Consider the following 19,349-nt stretch of genomic DNA (forward strand, 5'->3'; position numbering starts at 1 on the left):
GAGGGACAAAAATCATATGTCCATGTGAGTCTGCCATGGGAAGGATTTAGAATGAGACCACAGCAAGGTGCTAATCCCCACAGCAAGAGACTTACCTTGCTGAAGTATGAGAAAAGATGGAGGGAATAGAAGAGACTCCTTTTACTCCTATTTCCGTGTGCATTCTTGGTGTATTATGGCAGCCTTTGCTGTGCCAGTAACAGGGAAAATGATGAACTGTACCTACATTCTGGAATTGTTGATTAGTATTTTAAGCTCTGGTGAGAGATGGTTATTTCAGATTTGCAGAACTATTGAAGCAGTGCTCAGCCCTGGGGGAGAGCAGCTAGGCCTTCAATAGGCTGTTGGGTATTACACTTCATGTCCTACAGCATCCAAGTTATTCCCAAGGGAATATGAACCACTTTCTGTAGCTGGCTCCATATGATGCCCTAGAGAAGATTATTTTACTGTGCTAGGTCACAAGGTCTTCAGGTCATGATGCTGCAGATTCTGTTATGCCTCCAGAAAGCCTCTTCCCGGGCTGGTACTGTTGTCTAAGCCATCCAGGATGCCAGAGCACATGCCTGCTTCCTCCAGTGTTGCACAGCCTTGTGCTCAAATGTTCTGCCCAAAGGCAGATGTGTGGTGCAGTGCCTGGTTGCTCTCATGGTTGCATGGGCCTGTGGGACTGATGCTGAATGGATCTGCTGAACACCCAGGTCTCCTGTAGCTTGTGAGACCAGTTCTGTCCTAAAGCACCCAGCTCCACCAACACCATGCTGGGGTGATCTGTGAAGCTGGCCCCTGTGTACACCACTAACAGACTCGGGGAAACTGGATTAAGGTCAGCAAGAGCCACTTTTACTTGCTATGGGTGTTGTCGATCATAGGAAATCTCCTCATTCTGCATGATGTCACCCACCCTCCATTACCCACCAGAGTGGAAGCTGGGCTGTGGTGGCCATTACTCTGACAGTGTGAGGGGCTGGGAAGTGGAACAGGAGGATATGGCCCATCTCCCTCCCCTGTGAGCCTCTCTCAGTAGGCCTGTCAGGGCTTCCAAGCAGCCGTCAATAAAAAACACATTTGTATTAAAACTATAATAAGGAATAAAAAAACTTCACATTTCTTTCAATAACTTGGGATATAAAAAAGAGATTTTTATCAATTATGAAAAGGATTTTGGCCATAAAAAGGTAATTTAAAGAGTCTGAGATGGATGGCGAATAGCATTAATGTCACCCAGAACAAATGGTCCCACATTACTCAACTGAAAGGCAGGAGTGGCTGCCTGTGCAGCTCTTGCTGCTGCTGCAGCCTCTGCTGTGCTCTCCCTGCCCTGTCTGTGGTAAGAGGCCACAGTCACTGGTGGATCTCACTATGACTGCCTTTATACTGAGCCCTTGGGTAGGCAGCAGGACCTCTGCTCCAAGGGCACATGAGGAAAACAAGTAGGGAGCTTTATGTAGTTCAGGTGGTGAACCTTGCTTTGTTCTGATGTCCCTGCTCATTCTGTATGCAAGCTCCAGTGTTACTGCCCCTCAGTGTCATGCCAAGGACAACTTGGTGTCCCTATTGCCAGGGGAACTTTGGAAGAGTGTACTCCTTCCTCCCATGGCTTTTATCTCTGCTCAGAGCTCCTGAGAGAGGATGGCTGAGTCCTGCTCATGGCAGCCTCTTCCTGGGTGCTCTAAGCCCTGTTGCCGAAGAAAGGGAAGTTTTGTGTATAGATTAGAGAATAATCTCCTTTGGTGTCTTTCAAGTTAGTAAGATTTACAATACAGGAGGCTGGACAGTGGATTTTCTGAAGGATTGTTTGGAGGACTTTCTGCAAGGAAGTGAAAAATTTGAGATCAGAAAATGCAATGGGGAACAGCCTGGTTCTCGTATAGAATAGTTCTGATCTGCATGTTTAGTGACATTTTTTTCTTTAGTTTACAAATTCTTTAGGTGCCTGAGGGCTAGTGGATGGCATACCTACATGGAATTTGTTGGCTCAGTGTCTTGTGTGCAGATGGTAAACTCTCTTCAGTACAGTTTTCTCAGAGTTTTGATGACACCTGAAGTGTTGCTCTGATGCAAATACATCTTGGCTGGCAACGCCCATGACAGTTGTGTTGGGCTTTGTTCAGTGTCCATGTCCTGCGGAAGTGGTGGATGTGCTGCACAACAGTGCTTTAGCCATTGTCAGGAACCACCTCTCAGCACAGGGTAACCCTTCCAGTTCCAAACAATTACTGGAAATTGCAATCTGTAACTGAGATTAATAGTTGTCTTTATTCTTGCATATGGAGACTTTCTTTTTTCAAATGTGTATCTCATTTGCTCAGCCATCCCCAGGATCTGGGCAGGGGCAGAAACACTGAGCTGCCATGTGGAGGTACTGGCTGCTGTTTCAAAGCCCACTGCTGATGCACTCTGAAATATTCTTGATGCTCTGATCTAAACACAGGCTGAGTTTACTATGCGTGATTTTTTCTCTGAGGGAGCAAGGAATCCTGTCATCTGCCTACCCACTGATCTGTTAATATCCTATCCTTGATTCTGCCTGGGTATTGTCTGATTTCTTTCAGAACTTCATGTCTGCACAGTTCCTTGGCTCTTGAGAACATGAAAACTTTACGCAGTGAGTCAGGAAACTTTTGCCAATAGGTTGTTTGTAGATGAAACAAATAACATAAGATGAAATAAGGAGATATAGGGCCCGACCTTGACATATCTGCATTTTTCTAACACACAGAACATAGCATTTTAATGAATTTTTAAGATGTACAGTGATCTAATAAGCTCTGTTTTATGGCAGTTTTGGGACCTGTCTGAGAGGCAGCTCTCGATTCTATGGAAGGATGCTGAGCCATAGAAAGAACTTCAACTCTGCCTAAAAGTTTTCTTCCCTGTTAAAGAACTGCTAGGAGCATTGGAAATTCTCCTTATGGGAAGCCTCACACTCAACATGCTTTTATGTTTTGAGAATTGAAGCAAAAATTGGGATCTAAGTGATCTCAAAGTTCTTTACACCATTAGTGAGCAAAGTGTGTCTGTTCCAAGTAGGCTGACCAGCCAGAGAAAGAGGAAGTTTTCTCATGTTCCCTTTGGAAATCAAGTTATGTTTGTGAACATTAAACACATTTTGTACTTATTTTCTGTAAGCTTTGTAGTATTTGGTTTTACAGGTTGCATGGTTCAGAGCCAAACCTGCGAAGCTGTCTGTGACAGCTGAAGAAGTAAACTCACATGACCAATTGCTTGTGCCAGGAGAGCTCAGCTGAAGCAAACATGTGAATTTCTCCCTTACAAAGCTCACATAACCACTCCATCTCAAATTAGCAAGTTCTTGGAAGAGGTTGTTCAGCACCAACCCTTCCAAATTTCAAATTATTAGTAGGAAATATACATTAGTTGGCTCATTTTGGATAATGAATGAAACTGAGGTGATATCAGTTGTGCGTGGAGAACAAAGCTAATTTTGCCAAGCACCGTATTGGATGTAGCTGATTGGTTCAGGTCTATTAACTGCTATTCCCATTTATCACGAAAGGCTAGAAGGAGGCTAGAGCAATTAAAATTACCAGGGCTTGTTAAGAGGGGTTATACTAAAGAAGTCTCTCCATGTAACTTTTGCTGCCTTGCCCTTTGCAAACTGCTAATGTTTTTGCCCTGGCTGCCAAAAAAACCTCTAATCCAATGCCTCCTCTACCAGTCCGTCTTTTGTCTTTTGGACCATAGCCTAATCTCTCCTCTTTTTTTTTTTCTTTTGCTTTCTTTTTTTTTTTCTTTTTTTTCTTTTTGTTTGAAAGAGCTGTGAGGCTGGTTCTTAATGGGATATCCTGGCCAAGGTCTTTGCCAGTCCCTTGCAAATCATCAGAACCAGCTCAAGAATTACAACTTGGCTGCTCCAAGCTAAACATTTGAGACCATGGGGTGGTTCTCAGTGAGTAAGCAGGAAGGAATGGAAAGGTGTGGACTGTACTGGTTCTGTGGGCCTTGCCACTCTATTGACTACACAACCATAGCACACTGATGACAGTGTGTTGGGCTGAGCATTTCCAGTGATTTAGTGTCCTGAACCTAATGAAGGAAGGGGTGCAGCCTGAGCAGTAGCAGGCTCTGAGCTACTCTCTCCTGGCTTTGCTCTCCACAGCACATCTTGAGTGGATCTCAGTACTTGGCCCTTCTTTGATGAGGTGAATCCCTGGGTTGTGATGAGGTGTTTTTTTGAGATGGTTATAATAGAACCCACCGAACTGCTTTACTTAATCCACAGAAGTCCAAATGTTTTGAATTGTCGGAAACAGAGCTATGTACCAGTTAGTATTTAGAGGCTTCTTGTCCTGCTCCTATTCCAGAGGCTGACTCTGTTGCTCCATTTTTGAGTTGCATCAGCCCTAGAGAGGGAAGTAGGGCAATTGAATTCTGTCTCTAGAATTGCGGGTTGTTGGTCTGCTTGGAAATGCATGTGAATTAATCAAAATTACCCCCCACCTTTGTTTCCTTAGCCCACTATTCTCCTTACAGCAGCCTCTAGCAGTGCACCCTAGGGGTGCCAGAGGAGAACTTAACATTCAAAGTGGAAGACAAACGAGCTCTTTCCTACTGCACCCTGGACTGGCAGCCCTTCCCTCTGCAGTGCTTGTCACCCTACAGTGGCAGCAGCAATGCTAGGTCTGTAAGTGTAGTTGATTTATGTTAACTGTTGAAACGATAATGTTTAATCTGTAAAGTGCTAATCTATTTTTTATGTTGATTATGAATAGGCCAGCTGTGCCTACTTTCCTATTCATAGAGTTTAGTGAACAAGCCCGTTTCACAGGCTGGGTTTGGAGGGTGATTTACATGAGAGCAGACACTGCTTTAAGGAAAGTAAATCAGCTGAGTTACATGACTGAACCAGGGACTTGGCAGCCCAACAAGAAGATCTGGGGGCAAGGGAAAAAACAGGGGAGGAAGAGGAGGAAGAGACAGATAATAAATGAACTGCAGAAAGAGCAGATAGATCAGAGCAGACACCTGAAAAGTAGAGGAAATACAGGCAGGAGAAGAAAGGCGAGGTTGGTATTCAGAGGAGAAATTGACAAGGAAGCAGGAAATGATGGGGCTTGCTTAACAGAGGACTTTTGTCTCTGCATCAGTGCAGAGAGCCCTGGGCTCTGGGTTTGTATGACTGATCATTAGAGGATGCATGGAATCCCTTTCCAAGCTTGTTGCTGGCAAAGTCTGTTGTGGATTTAATTTGCCGTGCAGTTGTCTCCTTGAAGGACTTTTATGGATCTCTGTACATTTTTTTCTGAGAGTAGGCTGCAAAGCGTCCCATCCAGATCTCTTTGTAAGTTGTTCTACCTCAGCTTCTCTACAGTCACTGCACCTTGGTCTCTGTGATATGAACTTCTGTATGTCTGTGCCCTTTGCATTGACCTGTCTGCTGGGTGTGCCAGTGTTTCAGTATCCCACCAAGACACAGTTAGCACCAGTAACTGATTATAAGCTTTACATCTTCAGCAGGGCTTTACTACCTTTTAAGTGTCTTTCTTCTAATGTAATGACCTCATTATATCCCTTTCCTGATACCAGTTCAATTCAGGCAGAGCTGCCCATATCTGTCAGACTTCCAGGTCCACCTTAGATCATTACTCCTATTACTCCTATTAATCTGGGGCAGTGTTGTACTTCAATAAGATTTTATTATGCTTGTATCTATGTAACTGTAACCAAAGCCTGAGGAAGGGATATAGCTGGGCAGAATTTGTTTGGGACTGGGCTTTGCACTATGCATGTTTTCATTGTACTGTGCCTCTGTCCACCCTGGTGGCAAGCTGCTGGATTGTGCAGTGCTGCTTCTGTCATTCCTGCTCTTTGTTTCAGGCTCAGAAATATTTTCCTCATCCCTTTCTGAGGAGACAGAGAAAAACATTCCACATAGTACTCGTGGGAGTATGTCTCTCTCTCTCTCTGTTATAGGAGCTAGAATAGAAGGGTCTGTCAGTGTAGCATATACTCTGCTCTTGTGAGACCCCATCTGGAGTACTCTGTCCAGCTGGTGGGCCCCCAACATAAGAAGAATGTGGACCTGTTGGAGTGAGTCTGGAAGAGGGTGATGAAGATCATCGTAGGGCTGGAACACTTCTCTTATAAGGACAGGCTGAGGGAATTGGGATTGTTCAACCTGGAGAAGAGGATGCTTTGGGAAGACCTTATAGCATTTTCAGTACCTAAAGGGGGCCTACAGGAAGGCTGGAAAGGGACTTTGTACAAGGGCAGGTAGTGATAAGACAAGGGGAATGACTTCAAACTGAAAGTTGGTATGTTGAGGTTAAATATTAGGAAGAAATTCTTTTCTGTGAAGGTGGTGAGGCATTGGACAGACTGCCCAGGGAAGTTGCAGTTGTGTTCCTGTCTCTGGAAGTGTTCAAGGCCAGGTTGGATGGTTGCTTTGAGCAACCTGGTCTTGTGAAAGGTGTCCCTGCCCATGGCAGGGGGATTGGAACTATATAATCTTTAAGGTCCCTTCCAACCCAAACCATTCTATGACGCCATGAAACGAAATGCAGTGCTGTCCTGCACACATGCCCTTCGCTCCCCTGCACAGCATGCCTCTGCACACACACCAAACACCTGTCCTGACCCTACTCTTCACTTGCCTCTCACAGATGTAGGATTTTGCCTACCATTCCCCATACAAACTGTGTACACAAATGCCCTATGCCTCCTTCTTAACACTGCTCAAGCCCTGGCACAGCTTCACTTCCTGACCAAATGCTTGTACCCCATCTCTTCCAAACATGTAACCCACCTCTTCCAGACATATATTCCCAGACATCCCTTCATCATGCTCTCTATAGACACATAGTCTGTATAGTCTATAGTCACATAAAGCTGCCCATACACATAACCCCCTTGCCCTTGTCTCATACACTTCTTGAAGCGCCCAGGCTTTCAAAGCTGAATCAGATGCATTTAAGATGAGCACAGGTGATGTACGTTCCCAAAGGTTCCCATATATCCTCTGGCAGCTGGTTATTTCTCACAGGACTGCTGCTGTTTATGCAGGGCCCTTGGGGTATCTCTGCAGTCCTTGGCTGAGCCTCCCTCTGCCTGGCTGTGACTAACATGGAGCCTGTTTGTTGTGGCTCCTTGACCCTTTCCTACATGGGTTTCAGTCAGTGTGTGGCAGGGATGTGTTTGAAGTCAAAATGGTCTTGGAAATTCATTTGCTTCTGGGTGCTTTCTTAAATCTTACCTTCTTGCTTATGTGCCAACTGTCCCCTTCTCTGTGGCATTTTGAGAGAGGCTTTATCTTGATATAGGAAAGAAATTTTTTACATTGAGAACTATCAATTACAGGAACAACTTCACGAGGGGTGTGGTAGAGTCCCCATCACTGGAGCTTTTCAAGATCTCATCTAGGTTCCCTTTCCCAGATGATGTGGTTCCACCAGATGATCTTTTGAGGTTCCTTCCAACCAGAGCTGTTCTATGATTTGATGGTTCTTTGCAAATGTGATGTCTGCACCAGGCTGCTGGCATCTGTAGGGATAATATATCATTTGGCAATATGTTTTCAGTAATTCAGTCAAGGGGATCTGTGTATGTTGGGGACCTCCACATGTCTTACCGCACGTGTGGCTCAAGAGAAATGGGAACTTCTAGGGGGGGACAGGGGAAGAACAGTTGGCTTGTCACCTGTCACTTGTGAGCATTAGTACTTGTGTCTAGTACTAGATTCCAGATGTGAAAATGAAATCTGGAGTGAGGTCAGTGTTGATGACAAGGCCAAGGCTGCAGGCATGCTTGACAGAAAGTTGGTGACATTGTCCATTGTGATGAGAAAGGAGACAGGAGGGATGGTTTGAGAAGATTAGGAACCATGCTTTAGCTTTGTTGAATGTGAACAGAGATATGACTACATGAAAGAAGATGACTGAGAAACAGGCTGAAATTGCAGTTTGGCTAGAAGCAGGCTGATCTAGAGTATGGAGATAGAACTACGAGTCAGCAGAAAGGAGGTGGGAATTTTATGTGAACTGTTAATCCAGATGCAGTAGTGGGGCTAGAGGCTGTGAGGAGAGCTTTGTGCAACAACTCAGAAAGCTGGAAAAGGGATAAGCAAGCTGTTGAGACATGCTAACAGAGTCATTAAAAGAGCAGAAGGCTGAGGAAACTGTTCCCTTCCCTGGGAGCTACAGAGATGTTCCTGCTATGTTAGCCCTTTGAGCTGTATTGTTTAGGAGCTGAAGAGCTGCAGAGAACACAGCAAGCCTTGAAAATCTCAGTAGAAAGGAACCACTACTGCTCCATCTGAACCATGGAATAAGAATCCCTTTGGGCAGATGGAATGCAGCAAAGAGTTGTCTTCTGCTGTGCTTTCACTGTGCACTGGTATAACAAGTGACAGCCTCCTTTGTTAGCAGGGCAGAAAAGAGAGAGAGTGCTTTAAATTAAAATACAAAAAATGGCTGGGAGTGGAGCAGTTGTGTGCACTTGAAGGACTGTGATTCCAGTTTTTCTGAACAACTGAGAAGTGTGGCTCCATCTTCACAGACAGGAAAGATGTAGATGAAGTAATATTTCCCCAAAAAGTCAGTGTGATAGTTTTCACCCTAGGCCTTCCTGGGGACCAGCTTGTAACCAAGAAGGAACTAGGAAGGTGACCAAGGAAGTATTCCATGCTATTCCTTTACGTAACCTGAGGCATAAATAAGCCGACCGGAGAGACCTCGCTCTCTTCTCTTCTGACGAGGTTTGAGAACAGTAGATCCCTACGTGGTCTTGCTTATCTGAAGTTGAGGCCTGTATCGACTGCTGTTGTCTGCCGCTGCGTGAGGGGAGAGAGCTGGGCCGTGGTCTGGCTGTCCTGCTTTCTCCAGGGAAGTGGTGAGATTTTGCCAGTTCTTTAGTCTGCTGGTTACTGGGTTTTTAGATTGTGCATACCTGTTTTGTTTCTATCCCTTTTCCTCCTTTTTTGTCCTTTCTCCCTTCTCCCTTCCCCTCCTCCCCTTTAGGAAGCTATTGGGGTTTCTGGGGTTATAGGTATATAGTATTCTCACTGTATATATCTGTTTTATATGTAATATATATATGTATTTTGCTATAGCTTGGCTGTTTGGTTTTTTTTCCCCTCTCTGGGAAGCAGGCTCTGTTGTCGAGTTTTGGAGACTTGGCAGGAAGCCAGCTTGAAACTTGCACAGTCAGAGAGAAAAGACTGGATTTAATGAGCATTGTTCAAGTGGGAGACAGATAAAAGAACAAATTAAGGGAAGCATTTGCATGTGCAAGGGAAAGGCAGGGAACATGGGGCAGATTGGAACATCGGCCCCATAGCCTGCACTGTCAGAGGGAGTATGTAGCTCACAAGTCACTACTTCCTATTTCAGCATGATGGAATGGAAGTAAACAGGATTATATACATATATACATGGCTTTATGTTGCTTTGGTCTGTGCATTTTGCGTAGACTATAAGATACTTAAATCATGCAAAATTGAGTGCACAGTGTTTTCTATCTTCCCTTTTCTCACAAGCATGGTTGTTGGTGAACTCTTGCTTGATTTATAGGATTGAGTGACACTGGCTGCTGTTGGAGGCCAGTCACAGAGAGGGTGGGATGTGGAAATAGTTTAGGATAGCAGGAAGGTGACTAGCTGCACAAGATTCTATATTCTGAGGTGGAGTGGGATGCTGAACAAGCCAGGTCATTGTGCTGATTAACTGCATCTGGAAACAGGAAATGGGCATTTTCCCAATGGCCACATCAGGGTTAGAGGGATTGGTACTTTGTTATGCCTCAGTGGCATCCTAAGGAAATGGCTGGTTTCAGTGGTGCGAGGTTCTTCCTTGCAGTTCTTCTATCTTCTCTATAGGGAAGTGAACTGGACTCGCAGTGATGCAGCTTCCAACAGCAAAATCTTTCTCTTGGACATTTTGAGAAATAGAGCTTCTTGGAAATTAATTCTGAGCATGAGATTACAGACATGGAGGAAAGCTATCTGCATTGTATGAAATGGAGTACTTTGACTAGGAGTAATGCTCACACATGGGTGGTTGGGTTAGAGACTTGTTCTGAGACATCCCAGCTTTGCTGTTTCTTCTCCCTGGTTTTATCTATGTGATTTTGCTAACCCTGCAGATAATGTCTGCTTTCCTACAATTCAGCTTGATATCTGCCTTACATCAGAAGTCTAACGTGGAGTCTCTCTGCTATCAGAGTGCTTTGTGAAACCAGCACCTGGACAAAGAACAGCTGAATGAAGTTAAGCTTCGAAGAGGCTGTGGTGATGGTAGTGGAAACCCTGTAGAACTCCAACTGTTGAAAGCATCTCTGAGTGCTGAGCTAGTCTGTTAATCATACCATCCTGTGTCTGTGGAAGGTAGTAGGACACCTAACAGCTTAATTAATGAAAAATATTTATCTCCTTGTGCCAGTCAGGAGGATGTTCCTGATCCAGTTATGTTCCAGTCTGGCCATGACAATCCTTGCTTTTGTTGAACTGAATGTCGTTTGTAGGAGCCATGGATAAGTGTCTCACCTTTCAGAGAGATGGGAGATGAGGTCCATCTCACACACAGGGTCTCAGGAGACATAAATCAGCTCTGTCTACTCATTGCTGTTACTGCCTATTGTAGCTGTCACCAGCTGAGATCCAGGTTTCGATCCAGAATGAGTGATATTCTCAGATAGTTCTGCCTTGTCTTAAGGATCTGACTTAGGAAAATAAATGAAGCTACCATGTGTGTGTCTGAGCACAGATTATTATGCAGGAATCATCAGGGATGGAATAAAAGGTGCTTTTCCTCAAAGTATGGCTCTGTAATAATTAAAGGTATTATAGCAAGTAAAAGAGAATGGTACAGTTGCTATATGGCTCAGTGGATGGATGTGATGAATACAAGAGTGGCTTTGTGTAGGTTTTTCCACTGCTTTTCTAGCAAGAAGAGACTACAGAAAGAGGATCGTAGGTGAGCAGCACAGGAAATAGGCAGGATTCTAGGTATCAGACAGTGAATGAGTGAGCAAACTTTGTTCTCTGGATGATGGGATCAAGGACTCTTCTTAGTAGAGTTCATTTTCTGTAACACTCATGGCTTTGTGACTGAGAAATGCTGTTGGTAGGATCCTGGAGCCGATTCTCAGTGGTATGGCAGTTAGTGGGCTGCAGAGGACCAAAGTGGTACCACATAAAAATAATATGAAAATATGAACTTCACACCCCACGTGACTCACAGCCCCTTCCTAGAAGAAAGGCTGATAGTTGATGGATAACCCTGGTTTTGTACTGTTGTAGTGAAACAGCAGTGATTAACCAAGTTTGCAGTGATTGGCATGCCAGGAGCAATTGTGTACCACTGGCACATGAAGTGACGTGTCTGTGGCTCTGTTGTATATGTATTGTACAGATAGGTATTTAAAAAGAAAATTACAAATTTGGTCCTGATAAATTACACAAGAGCACATTTCTAGCTGTCTTGACAGCCCTGATTCTGCTCATCCAAGCATGAGTGCTCTGGCATGGTCTGGCTCAGCTTCACATGGGATATCAAGGAGAAATAATGTTAGAGCTCAGCTCTTCCAAATTCTAGGCAGGAACCTTATTGCACATCTCCCCCTGAAAAGAACCACGTTATCTTCAGTCCCGTGCACTGAAAGATATTGCTAATTTTGTGCAGTAAGCCATATGTAATTGTTCCAGTGCATGAGAATACACACATACCTTTACCTACATTCATTTGCATGCAGCATATACTTCCATATACATGCACATGTACATATATATGTAATGAACACCAGGGAATCCATTGAAAAGAAAACTACTATTCTGTATATATCTACAATATTATTAAAAATACTGAAGTAATAAATACACGCTCTTGACAGATGCATTTAGGAACCATCAATTAGGCCTGGCATTCATTAGGTGGGGAGAAGTCCAATCAGATTTCACTGACTCAACAAAGCCACCTATAAATTGTGGGCTGTTTGTTCTGACGTTTGATGAATTATTCTTCATAATCCACTGTCTGCTGCAATAAATCTAATCTTTCAGTTTTTGCTGTCTTAATAATTCTTGGAGCAATACTGTGACATTTTGTTTTCGCAGAGGGGATAGAAAGGCTGGGACAATGGAAAAAACCTTGCTGTCTGGGAATTATATTGCTCTACACCAAGGTAACCTTTTTCTCACACCTAGAACTTGGTCTTGCAGACTTGCAGGTATCAGTGAGTCCTTGGCACCATGAGCAGTTACGTGTATGTTGTTGAAAAGACGACCAGCCTAGGATGAGGTTCACATCCCTTAAACCAGGAAAGGCATTCAGACTTCTGAGAGCAATAGCATCCTAGTGTTGATAAAGTGAATTCCAAAAGTTCTGGGAGACGCAAGCCTTGGTAATGCTATAACAGACATAGAATTGAGTATCTCTTCAGGTATTCTGCTACATGAAATAGAGGAGACATTGTACTAAGTAGTGTTAAGGTGGCAGCTGTAGTCCCCAAAACATTTCTTCCCAGAGTGATATTGTATTGGTCTGTTTTCCGGCAAGCTCATGAATCCCATTATCACAGTGCCTCATGCTGTTTTGGCTGGGAGGCTGCAGATAGCATGATCCTTCTGGAACTCTCAAAAGGCTCCTGCAGACTGAACTCACCTTAGCAAATTACCATCCATGAAGCCACGATTAAGAGGGAACTGTTTGGTGCTGTCTCTATCAGGAATGGAAAAACTAGATGAATCAAGTCATCACATCAAGGAAATTCCAGCTTAGAGAATCACAGCACAGGAGATGTGCAAAATTTACCTACCTTAATCACTTTCTTGCTGTCTGCTTCCTCCATGGACTTGTCTCACGGCTGTATCATTCCCTTTGTCTTGAATGGATTTGTACCAACTTCCCCATGTGCAAAATTTTCCTGTGCTGCTGCATGGGTTCAAAATGATAGGATACTGTGAGCTGCTCCTGACCATTGCAACACAGTATTCCTTTTTATGGACTCTGTTGCATCGTGGCCTGTGATGAGTATCTTGGAGGCAAAAAAAGTTCCAAGTTAATCCTGTGTTGCCTAGTGATCCCCTTCTAAAATAGCAGGACATCTTGTAGATTACAGTCTTCAAATACAAAATGCAAGACTCCGTAGCAATTACATCTTATGCTGTGATCAGAAGAGGAGATCTGCTGTGAAATCATGGTTGAGGTTTTGAATGTTTCAGTTTGCATTGGTTTTGGTAATAAAGGAGTAGCATTATCCCTATTGGGTCCCTTTTTGTGAATTGTTTTGAGCAGCTGTAATTGGTGAAGCTGTCAAGCACAGTGAAGTGTCTGGAGATGGTCTCTGCCTGAGGTAGTCTCAGCTCTTGCTGCATGTTCCCCACCTGTGCCAGACTTTGGCAAAGTTCTCTGACACAGGCATATTTACACTCTGCTCTGGCATAGTTACCATACTTTTGGTAACGAACAATTGTATTGTCTGAAAGTTACATGACAGATGTTTCATGAAGATGCACTGTTACTAAAGCTCAGGGTTTACTCTGAACACTGGGCCATTCCAGCTGTGATTAACTTTCTAGGCTCTGAAACACTGACAGAGTCCCAGATGGCAGCGGGTGAAACAGTTCCTCCATTGTTGATCCTGCTGTCATCAAGATGGGCCAGTCTGTTGGGAGAGCTTCTGAAGAATGTAAGGATGACTGTACAGATCTACCCAAAAGCTGGAGCTCACCACTCTGTCTTCAAATGTAGCCAGTGTTGGCTAAGAGACAAAGGGGTTCAGCCTGCCACCTAAACAAGGCTGGGCTGTTGAGACACCTTCTGATAGTGATCCTGCATCTCACTGCACCCTATATTTATCCTGAACAGACTGCTGACACATGGCCACCTATACTGGGTCTGACTGAGATGGAGTTCATTTCCCCATAGCAGCCCTCACAGTGCTGTGCTTTGCATTGGTAGCTAGAAAGGTGTTGATAACGCACCATTGTTTTGGCTACTGCTGGACAGTGCTGACACAGCATCAGCACTGTAACATCCTTCTCCCCAGTCGAGGGCAAGGTCCTGGGAGGGCACACAACCAGGCCAGCTGACCCAAACTAACCAAAGGGATATTCCATACCACATGACATCAGTTCAGATAAAAAAGCTAAGGAAAGGAGGAGGAAAGGGAGGCAGTAATTGTTTACGGTGGCTACCTGCTGAGAAACCACTCTGCATGCTGAAGCCTGCTTCCCAGGAAGTAGCAGAATATGTTTTGCTGATGGATAGAGAATAAACCTTGTTATTTTCCTCTTTGTGTGCGCAAACCTTCTCTTTTGCTTTAGTAAACGGCCTTATCTCAACCTACAAGTCATTTTCCATCTTATTCTCTCTCCCCTGTCCGGCTGGGAAGGGGAGGGATAGAGCAACTTGGTGGGCACCTGACATCCAGCTAAGGTCAACTCACTACACCACCGTTCATCACAATGGCAGAGCAGAGCCACCACATCTCACTCTGAGATGTTATGTAGTGTTGGGCTGGGAAGGGGCTCCGTGTCTTAGGCTCCTGTTCCAGGGTACTATTTTAACAGCCTTTCTGGAGAAGGAAGGTGACATAGTGGGCAGGTTGAAACCAGGCAGTAATATTTGATCATTTGCTGCAGCACATGGATATTAAAAGGTTGGGATTAAGAGTCAGTATATTTCGAAAGAAATTAGCTAGCAAGACATGCACATGTAACTTTTATGGTTTGGAGATTAAGACACCAGGCTGGAACTTGGGATATCTAGGTTAAATCCCAATTCTGTCAAAGACTTCTCAGAACATGCTGGGCAGGTCATGTAAGGTAATACTTTCAGAACGGACTCAGGATTTGGAATCTTAAATCCAATTGACTCCCAGTATCTTCCTAAGTGTTTAAGGACAGGATTCAGAAAAAATACGGAGGCATTCTGATGCTCAACATTGTGGCATGAGGTGGTGTGTGCTGCAGACCTCGGGCAGAGCAGTTGCACTTTGGGAAGGCACTTCAGCATGTGAGAAGGCCTGTAGCTGACATCTGGGAACTCCTGGAAAACATGAGTTTGTGCAGGGCCCGTGGTGGCTGTGCACCTCATACAATGGCACTCTGGGCTTAATGTGGTCTCTAGGTGCAACTTCAGCACAAATACATACTAATAAGTTTCTAAGTAGATAGATCCTGTAAGAGCTTTTATATCAGTTCCCTGAGGTGTGAATACTAATGCTAACAGTCATGAAAAGAGTTTGCATGTTTAAAATTAAATGAGCTTCATTCTTTTGAATTAAGCAGTCAGGGCTGTGTTTCCAGACAGTGAAGTACAGTGACACATACACATGCTGGTTGAGCATGTGTCCAGTGGGGAGCTGGTTGTAGAAGGCTAGTGAGGGAAAGCACCCGTGCAGGGACATGAATCACCTGTACAGCTGTAAACCTCCAGCTGGCTGGCCTGCTCCTTTGAAAGAGCAGCCTTAAAGTTCCTTTTAAACCTTTATTAAACCTCTGTGGAAACTATGCTTGTTTAATCTCCTGCCAGGCTTACAGATGGTAACAGCCGGTTTGATGAGACCATTTGAGACCAGCTGTGGCCTGGAAAGAACGTGAGATTTCCTTAAGTACCATGTCAGGTGGGCTCCAAGACTGTCCCAGACCTTTGCTTACTGATCATCCATCCTGGAAATGAAAGAGTTTTTGTTGAGGGTGCTCGTGACCAGTATGAGCCTGCAGCCTGCTCCAGGAATTCCCTGCCTGCATGAAATGGGTGCAGCCACCTTTCCTTGGGAAGGACCTCATTCTTCAGCAGGCAGTGTGGGAGCCTGGCTCATCTTTTCTCTTCTCATACAGGCTCTTGCTCATTTCTGCGTGTCTGGGACACACAGCCTGCACGAGCTGCCTCCAGTGAGCTGAGAAAGGACAATTTCATAATGAACAAGGGTGATTTGCCGAGTGGGGGGTCCTGGAATCTGGCCGTAATTGTGCTGCTGCTTTATCTCAGCCTCACACCTGCTTGTGTAATGGCTCGGCTGTGATCTGCTGCCTCCCCCATGAGCATGCTCTGCCCTTCTACTCCTGGAGGATCCATCAATTCTCTGGCCCTGTTGCAGTCCCTTGCCTTGCTGCCCTCACCTGCAGCCTGTGAATGCGCACAAATCCCCCCTGGAATTGCAGCAGGGCCACTGAGCTGGCTCTAACGGACATGACTGCTAACCTGGCTTTCACATCTTAAGTTACAAGTTTTTAAAAGAAATTCTTCTGCCCAAAAGGACTCCTAGACACAGCTTTATTCAATTATGTTTCCTTAGAAAACTTAGTCACATGAGAATGTTGTATTATTCCTGCCAGAGGGAGTACATGCAGCCTGTTTTATTTTTCCCCTGCATGCATTCAGTACTGGTGAAATTGGTTGGATTGACAGAGTAGGCAATTAAGAGGTTCTGAAATCCAGAGCAGATGGAATTTCATCCATTTTATGTATGATCTTACTATAAATGTACCTTACTGGATTCAGGCCTGTGAACTCCCAGTGTTTTAACCTTTGGAGGATGTTATCACCCTTATGACAGTTAGACTAGTAATATTGGCTACCACTCTGTAAAGGGTACATCCCCCTAATATAAGGATGTAGGGTAGTGAGAGAGTTGAACAAAGTCCCAGCTTGACCTCATGTGGCAAGTTCTCTGCATTTTTTTCTTCCTTAAGGTATCTCATAGCCCAGCATGCTTCTGGCCACCTTAAGTCTTTACCCTTAACAGGTCCTTTCTTCAGCCAATAGACAAACTTCAAATAATGGTAAAAGCCCCTGTGTCTTGAACACATGTGCCCTGAGCCATCTGTCATCCTGTAGGTGCTTCTTTGTTCATAGTAATCTGAAACGAGAATCTCCAATCCAGAAGTGAGAGAGAAAAGAAAGGGTGGAGAGGAAAGAGAGAAAAACCTTTTTTCTCTTGAGACACAAATGTCAATAGGTTTGAATTATGGACCTACTGTAATTAAAAACCACATAACTAGTTGTTTTTAAATGCAGTTGTTTTACTTAATTGATTTTGCCGCCAGGACCAAAGGGAATTAATTAAATAAATAAAATGCACCTTCCTAGTGAATTACTGGAGGCAGCTGAGTCTGTGTTGGAATCTAATTACTGTGAATGCTCCAGTTTGTCGCTAGCAGTAGTTTTCTGTGGAAGGGGCTGGGAGAGAAGGGGTAGGGTAGTGTGGGAGGGGGCTCATTCCCTGGCAGCTGCGGGAGGGAACAGGCTGCTCCTTGTAGTATTTTATTTCCTTGTCAGCAAAAAAAATATTCATTTAAAGCTTTGCATGAAAACTTTGCTTATAAGGTCTTTATTCATATTTAATTACTAGGTTGCTGCAGCTCCCATCTTTAATTACCTTTTAAAAAGCAGGTTATAAAAATGCACTGACATTCTTTCTTTTTTGTTACTGCATAAATTACAGGCTTCTCAACTGCTCACCCAAAATCAGTTGAGCCCGCAGGAACAGGTTCACTTTGCTGAATTCTGTATGCCTCAGAGCTTATGTGCACCTTGCCCTGTGGAGCAGGACAGAAACCCTCAACTAGCATTATGTGAACTGTCTCTGTGCCTGAAGCCACATAACTGTGTTGTCCTCCCTCTGAGCTGAGTGTAGTGGGTTCACCAGGTGCCCACTCAGCCACTCTATCCCTCCCCTTCCCAGCCGGACATGGGAGAGAGTAAGGTGGGAAAAGAAAACAACACAAATTGTGGGTTGTGATAAGGCAGTTTATATTTATGCAAAAAAGAAAGCAAAAGCAGCATGCACACACACAAAGTAGAAGCCAGCAGTTAATCTCTGCTTCCCATAAGCAGTGATGGTCGGCCACTTCTCCAAGAAGCAGGGCTCCAGCACGTGTAACAGTTGTCAGCAGGCAGCCATCAGAGACAGTGAGTGCCTCCGGTCCTGCTCCTTGCCTCAGCATTTATATCTGGGTTGACATCATACGCTATGGAGTATCCCCTTGGTCAGTGTGGGACAGCTGGCCTGCTTGTGTCCCCTCCCAGGATCTCACCCTCCACTGAAGAAGGAATGTTACAGTGCTGTGCTCAGCAGTAGCCAAAACGTGGGTGTGTCATCAACACTCCTCTAGCTACCAATGCAGAGCATGGCACTGTGAGGGCTACTATGGGGAAATAAATTCCGGCTCAACCAGAGTGGGCTGGTCAGCCAGGCTGATATTGCACTACCATGGTTGTAGTGTTTCCAGAGCCTGCTCTGCCTGGTGCTGCACTGAGGATCTCTGGCAGGGAGCTGTGTTAGGCAGGACAGATGGGCCTGTGCCCGCCTCCCATTGCCTCACCCATGTCTCTCTCAGATTTTGCTTCCTGGACCTGCCCCTGGTAAATCTACTTCATCCATAACTTTCCTTATAATCTAGTCCTGAGTTTCTTAACCAGAGCTGCTAATAATTTCCTCTCCTGCCCAAAAGTGCTTTGCTGTCCCCAGCTGGTGCATTTTGTGAGCTGAGAGCATTGGTTACTTTTATAGGAGGTGTGAGAAAGTCCATCACATTAACCATGTTTTCAGGCCAAGTTGTCAAGGTGCAAACAGCATTTTTTGTCCCCCTGCCTTGAATCCTGCCCTTACCACTGCTCCCAGTCATGTGCTGGCTTTCACCAAGTAAGCTAGCTGCTGCTGCTGTAATGCATGGGAATACATACTGTCAGGTTTCAGGGGGTGATGGTGGGTGTTATTAAATGTCTGCAGAAGAAATATGTGCAAAGGAACAGCTGTTGGCTTCTGCACCTAGTGATAAACAAGAATGCTGACCATAATCACTCCAACCCATTTCAGTACAGCCTGGAGTGGTCCCTCACATGCTGCCTGGCCACCACAAGTCCAAGATGAAATGCGCTGCTGGGGCTCTGCCACAGGTTTCCATAAGCAGAGTATCTCCAGGGCACTTGCATGCTTGGCAGGCTTCACTGGGAGGCCAAACAGTGATAAGGCTAAGAGAGGGCACAGAAGAAAGATGAAAGGGCTGACTCTGCCCGGCTTTGGCATGTGCACTCTCTGCTCTGTGAGCAGGGCTTTTCTTGGGATAGCCTCTGGCACCTCAAGCTGATGCTTCTTTCCCTTTTTCCAACAGATAAAAGAGCTGTTTGTGAGTTTTGAGGACACTCCCTTGGGAGCAGCATCACTAGCCCAGGTGCATAAAGCGGTGCTTCAGGATGGGAGAACGGTGGCAGTGAAAATCCAGCACCCAAAGGTCCAAGCTCAGAGCTCCAAGGATATTTTACTCATGGAGGTAAAACTAACTGTTGACTTTGACTTCCAGAGCAATTGCCATTGAAATATGAGGGGGCTACATTCACCATTGTGTAAGCAGATACAACAAAACCAACCTGTAGCTTTGAAACCTC

General features: G+C 44.8%; 1 protein-coding gene across 9 annotated transcripts in view; it reads left to right on the forward strand.

The window, feature by feature from the left end:
- Positions 1-19,349, forward strand: part of ADCK1 (aarF domain containing kinase 1) — a 79,845-nt gene that overhangs the window by 36,035 nt on the left and 24,461 nt on the right. For 7 of the 9 annotated variants that reach the window (XM_064658828.1, XM_064658832.1, XM_064658835.1 and 4 more), the window contains one exon: positions 19,076-19,234. The exons of the other annotated variants lie outside the window; for them this stretch is intronic. In XM_064658828.1, coding sequence (XP_064514898.1) covers positions 19,076-19,234 — 159 coding nt within the window. The remainder of the gene's footprint in view (positions 1-19,075; positions 19,235-19,349) is intronic. 9 annotated transcript variants of the gene reach the window in all.

Source organism: Pseudopipra pipra, chromosome 6 (assembly GCF_036250125.1).
Source record: "Pseudopipra pipra isolate bDixPip1 chromosome 6, bDixPip1.hap1, whole genome shotgun sequence".
NCBI classification, from domain to species: domain Eukaryota; kingdom Metazoa; phylum Chordata; class Aves; order Passeriformes; family Pipridae; genus Pseudopipra; species Pseudopipra pipra.